Genomic DNA, 6,000 nt, shown 5'->3' on the forward strand with positions numbered 1-6,000 from the left:
TGCCGAACCATTGGCACAAGGTAGGATGGATCCATGCCCGGATCTCTGATGGTTTGGGGGTGCATTCGAGCCATTGGAATTAGCAGCTTGCACATCTGGAAAGGCACCTTCTTCATCTATTATTATCACACCATGGCTTCGTACAGTTTTAGAAGAGTCCAGGTGCAGAGCTAGCCTGCCACTAAGTCCAGATCTTTCAGCAACTGAAAGCAATTTTAATGAAATGAAAATATGAAAAAGAGTACCCTGGACTGCTGAGTAGCTAGAATATTATATCACACAAGAATTGGATAATATACCTCTCCCAGAAGTCCTACAGCTGGTCTCCCCATTTACTAGATGTTTATGGACTTTTTAAAAGAAGAATGGATGCTGCACATTGTAAACATGGCACTGTTCTTACTTTTTTGAGACATGCTGCTGCCGTCAAATTTAAAACGATCAGATGTTTTTTCTTAAAATTGTTAACTTTCTCACATTTGATTGGATTTATTTTCTGTGTTCCACTGTGAATAAAACATAAGTTTATGGGATTTGCAAATCATTGCACTGGTTGGGAGCAGTGCAATTTAACTAGAAAAAGCACCACACAGATTCTTTCCGTTTTGATACGGTTGCTACGGACGTCGCCTCATGTTCTTTTAGAGACACTATGTCTTAAGTGTCTTAAGCTTAAAATTGAGCTCATTAGTCAGGTTTGTATTTTTTTTAATTAGGTGTCTGAAATAAATTAAGTTCTGTGTAAGAGTTGGATCACCTACTGTCAGGCTCTGTGGTGCAATGGATAGCACATTGGATTGCTATTGGTTTGTGTCAGATGAAATTCAAAGATTGTGGGTTCAAGTCTCACCAGAGTCACTTTACTACAGTGGGGGGAGAAACTTGTTCCTGCTACATGGAAACCTAGTTTTGGGGTGGCTGTGTGTAGGTCAGGTGGTAGAGCAGATCACCCACTAATTGTAAGGGTTGGTGGTTTGATCTGTCTGCTCCAGTCAGCGGGCCAAATATCCTTGGGCAAAATACTAACCCCAAGTTGCTCTCTGATTAACCTATGAGTACGTAAGAATGTTAGATAGAAGGACTTACATAGGAAAAAAGAAAGTGAATGGGTGAGTGAGGAAAGTTGTGTAAAGCGCTTTGAGTGCGCAGTTGGAGTAGAAAAGCATCATACAAGAACCAGTCTATTTAACCACGGTATTTCATTGGCTCTTATTTCAGACGGAGAGTGGCAGCCTCTTCACCAAGCTTCTCGCCTACCTTGACAAAAGTTCCTTCACCGGACCTCCCCCAGCTAAAAACCATTATGACGATGCCAGTCAAACACCCAGAGGGCAGCAGGTGGGGCTGGAAAACGTCCAGAGTCGGACTAGCGAAGTAGGGGTGGCGGTGCAAAAGAAGGATACCACCCAGTCTGTAGAGGAGCTGTTGGAGGTGGCAGGCTGGATCAAGGAGGTGGCACCCCCTCCTGCTTCTCTTGTGTACGATGAACCTCACAAGAAGACGATGCACGTTCCTGAGCTACAGTTGGACGTCAAAGCCAGCAAGATGAAGAAAGATGATGATGTCTTTGGCTATGTCATCACCGACACAGAGTGAGTACAGATTTAATGATGAACATGTAAAAGGTAAACTGCAATTGAATTTTGAAGGAGACATATTTGAAAATAAGTGGATGAAAATTAATGGGTAGGTGGATGGATGGATGGACAGTATTTGAAGATTAAAAAATCAATCAAAATTACAATTCACTTTGCATTTATCATTTATTTTCAGGTGAAATAAGTACACTTTTACTGCTTCCAGAAATTAGAAAATAATATAAATTAAAAGGGTAAGTTGCAGCCAGGTGCTGTAATGAAATGGAGCTGATTAATTGATCATTAGAAAGTGTGACAACTACTTCTATTAAAGCCTCTGTAGCATTCAGGCATGTGTTTACACAGTGCCACGGGAGATGCTGTTCGAGCAGATTCACCCCAAAGTCAGATTGTGCAATGCTTAGAAAAAGTTCCATCTCAGACTCAATAGACCTCTGTTAGAATATTCAATGTTAAAGTTCTTGACAGTAAAATTAGAAAAAGACTGAAGAAGTACCTGTAGTTTGGAAGGGTCCCCTAGGAAAACTCTTTACCTTAAAAAGAACATGGCAACATGGTTTAGGTTCGCAAACCACAAGACTTCTGGAACAATGTTCTTTGGTTCAAGGAGACCAATGCACAGTGCCACAGCATATCAGCAAACACTTCATACCAAGTGTCAAGCACAGTGGTGGAGGTGATTTGGGCTTGTTTTGCAGCCACAGGACCTGGGCACCTTGCAGTCATTGAGTGAACAATGAACTGTGTATGTCAGTGTATTCTAGAGTCAAATGTGAGGCTATCTGTCCAACAGTTAAAGCTTGGCCCAAACTGGGCCTTGCAGTAGGATGATGATCCTGAGCACATTAGAAAATCTACAACAGAAAAAGAAGAATTGGGGTTTTGTGGCAGCAAGTCCAGGTCTCAAGGTTCCTGAAGTGCTGTGCATAAACAAATGCTAGGAAACCTCACTGAACTGAAGGTTGGCTTTTTCATGGAAATTTCATAGCATGTCAAAATAAAAGTCTAATAACAGAAAGCCAGATGCTTGTTCAGTTTGAAAGGCAACATGTTCTAACTTATGAATCAATGTTTTTTAGTCATGTGGCTGAAATCCAACTTAACTCTGCCTTTATGTAGGTCACCAATGACCCACTTGGATGTTGAAGAGGTTGGAAAATGTAGAAAGTAAAATTTTTTATCTCAATTTTCAAAATGCATATCTCGAGTCTAGAGCTTATACAGAAACTTTCTTTCACCTTTGTTTTTGGGTAATCCACAGTAGCGATCAACCAGCTTTTTTCACAGTAGGTGAAGAAAGAAATGTGCTTTCCATGTGAGAAATTGCAAACCCTCGTTCTTTGTCCCTGCAAATTTTACCCAGAATGCAACAAGAGCACACTGGGCATCTTTTTCTTTCTTTCTTACTCACACAAAGGACAGGGTCGTTTCCATATTGATTCCTCTGTTCCTCAAGTCTGAGGTTGAAGTTCTTTAGAAATCCTCTTTCCTGTGTCTGGTTTTGAAACTCCTTCATGCTCGCCTTTCAGCTGGTGTAATTCTGGCTCAAGGTCTTTGGCAAGTCTCTTTCTTTTTGTCCTTGTTACTCGACACTCTGAGCTATACAACAGAAGAGCCTTAAATGTTATGTTATAGAGAAAAACATCTCTGGGATGTTGGTGTGGAGGTCCTACTCAAGGCTTTCATATGCTGAATAAAGGAGTTTTTATTTAAGCACAATATGATGTCCATTTTAGTCCAAGCTTTTTCTTTGAACTTACTTTACGTTACTCAACTGTAGCATACAGATCATTACGGTATAAATAGGAAACCTAATTTCTAATCACCATGGTCTTCAAAAGCCCCATTCAGTAAGGTTGAATGATTCTTCTCTACCCATAGAGCCGCTTAGTGTCACAGCTGCTCTTGAGAATCAAATGTATTTATGTTTTACAAGAAAGAGAAATTCTAAATTAGATGACTTGTGTTTATGAAGTGCGGAAAAATTTCAAGGCAATAAAAAGTGTCAAATATGCGAATTCAAAATTAAATGTTGCAATGTTAAGGCGCTTTGGTTGTAGCTCATGAGCACCAATCGATCGTCAATCTTAAGGTCAGTAGTGTAATCCCCGGCTCCCGTGGGTCGGTGCGATGAAGTTTCTCTGGGCAAGATCCTGAATGCCAAAGTGCCCGCAGTGTATCCGTCAGGGTGTGTGCATTATAGTTAGACAACACTTAAAGACCTTGTAGTGTAAAGCTGCTCAATTACTTTTCTATTTACCGTTCAAATCCTCTCCTCTCCAAACAGACCTTTGATAACTGAAGTAAAAATACTGCGACTTTAGCTTAAACAAGACTAGCCTCAGCTACGGCTGCTTTCCGCATGTGAGAAAACCTCTTGGTGCTAAAATAAAGCGTTATTTCTTAGTTTTGTATTAAGTGTTTGATTTAGACTCACCTGACCTCCCCATACATCATACACAAGTATAAACACTGATAACACAGGACAAATGTGTGTACTACTGACTGACAGATTTATTACTTATAATTTGTTGCTATCTGCAGACGGTGCCTCAAGGTGGGGCTGCAAAAGGATACCTTTGTATCCCTGCGACGGCTGCAGCATCTAACAGTATGAGATGAAAGATCTTATCAACTGGTTAGATTTGTATTACTCTTTGTTTTCTGTAGATTCTCTTAACATTTTAACTAAATATATGGTTAAAAGAACAATTACAAAGCACCGGGTTTTCTTCTTTTATTTTTTTTAATTTAAAAAAACTTTAGCTCACAAAAGCTCACAAAAACTACTTTGACAGTGTTGCAGAAATTCTGACGGCAACCTTTAACATCAAGGTTGAGCTCCTGTAACTTTATGAAACAGGCTCAGAGGCTGCTTTGCTCTGATCCTAGGTGAACAGCTGGAAGGTTTAAGATGTGTTCAGTCACTTTTGCACCGCAGATGTCAGAGTCTTCAGTGTACTCAGCAGATTCCTCTCTAACCCTTTACAGTGACTCTTCAAAGTGACTCTTGACATTTCTATGAGATTGCTGAACTTCAAAAGAACACCAAAGTTGTCCTTGACAGTTCACTTTGTGTCAAACCTCTTCTTGAGAGTGAAGTGCAGCATCAACCACAACATGGAAAAATGCCACTTCGCAATGTGCCAGTAAGAAAAAGGCTCTTGAAAGAATGTCTTCTTGTGAAACAAGCCATCTTCTGAGCCAGACTAGTCTCAGTAGCCACATCTTTCCCCACAGCTTTTTGTTTGAGCAATGAGAAAACCTTGGACATTTTTCCTTGCTACGTCTGACTACAGGGACAGAGTGATGAAAACGAATGCATTAAACCAAACAACAAGCAGAAGATGATAAAAGCAGAGGAATGCAGTGAGAGTCTGGGCCACCAGTAGTCATCTCTAGCTTTTAAAGAACATCTGATTTGTGCTGCCAGGTACCTGACTGCTCCATGTCATACTGTGATTTAGCAGTAAAGTCAGCAAGCTTTAGGGTTTCTTTAGATCAAAGAATCCAGTAATATCTCTTGATACTTTTTAACTAGTGGCAATAACAAAAACTATGTATTAACACCATTTAATGTTGATACATAATTCACAGATGCTTCTTGTTTCCTCAAACATGGTTGCATACAGTACTGTGCAAACACATCATTTCTCTGAGGTGACATTAGACATTAGGGAAATGGGAAATACATGCAGCAGTTTATTGAAACATGTAAACACACATGGAAATATGGTACAAAAGAAAGTCATTAATTGGTATGACCACATTTGTTCTTCAACATAGCCTGAACTCCGGTTCTTGAATTAGGTGCCTTTTTATTCTTGAATGATTCACAGATCAGTGTTAAGTAGCTTAATAAGACATCTTTAAAAGATTACAAGAAAGTCTGGATGCTTGGAAGCAAAATACTAAGAAATAAAGACTTTTGCTCAGTACTGTAACTCCTTCAACACTGCATTAACCAAAGGCACACCTAACTCATAATTTAAGAACTCGCAGTAAAATTGTTTAACTCAACAACCATTTTTCCTCTCCACTTCAAGCTGGGCCGCTGAATCGCTGTGAACTCTAGTGAATGCGTTGCTGAATTTGAGGTTGTTTGAATAAACGTTTTTCATATTTTGGCTTAAAGCTACTGAAATGCTCCGTACTGAGGTCGAGTCCCTCTCCAAAACAAAGCTGTCACAGTAGGAATAAAAATATATGAAATGCAGGGCCACATGCGAAACAAGATCGATGTGATGACATTTTGGCGCAGCGTCTGAGGTGAAAGCTGATAGCAGGAGCATCCTGGTGGTTTTAGAGTATCATCTCCTCCTGTGGCCTGGGGAGGGGAGGAAGAGGAGGAGGAGGAAGAGGAGGACAGGGTGATTCATGACAGCTGGAGGAAAACACCTGG

General features: G+C 40.2%; 1 protein-coding gene and 1 non-coding gene across 2 annotated transcripts in view; both read left to right on the top strand.

Moving 5' to 3' along the window:
* The window catches only part of LOC102303500 (receptor-type tyrosine-protein phosphatase N2), a 212,658-nt gene that overhangs the window by 47,510 nt on the left and 159,148 nt on the right, over window positions 1-6,000 (top strand). The window contains exon 9 of the mRNA XM_005917990.3: window positions 1,219-1,592. Coding sequence (XP_005918052.1) covers window positions 1,219-1,592 — 374 coding nt within the window. The remainder of the gene's footprint in view (window positions 1-1,218; window positions 1,593-6,000) is intronic.
* On the top strand, window positions 767-858 carry trnas-gcu. Its single transcript is given in 2 exon segments — window positions 767-803; window positions 823-858. It is a non-coding gene; the product is annotated as a tRNA-Ser (tRNA).

This window comes from Haplochromis burtoni, unplaced genomic scaffold, assembly GCF_018398535.1.
Source record: "Haplochromis burtoni strain Fernald_Lab_line unplaced genomic scaffold, NCSU_Asbu1 Contig_27, whole genome shotgun sequence".
Lineage (NCBI taxonomy): Eukaryota > Metazoa > Chordata > Actinopteri > Cichliformes > Cichlidae > Haplochromis > Haplochromis burtoni.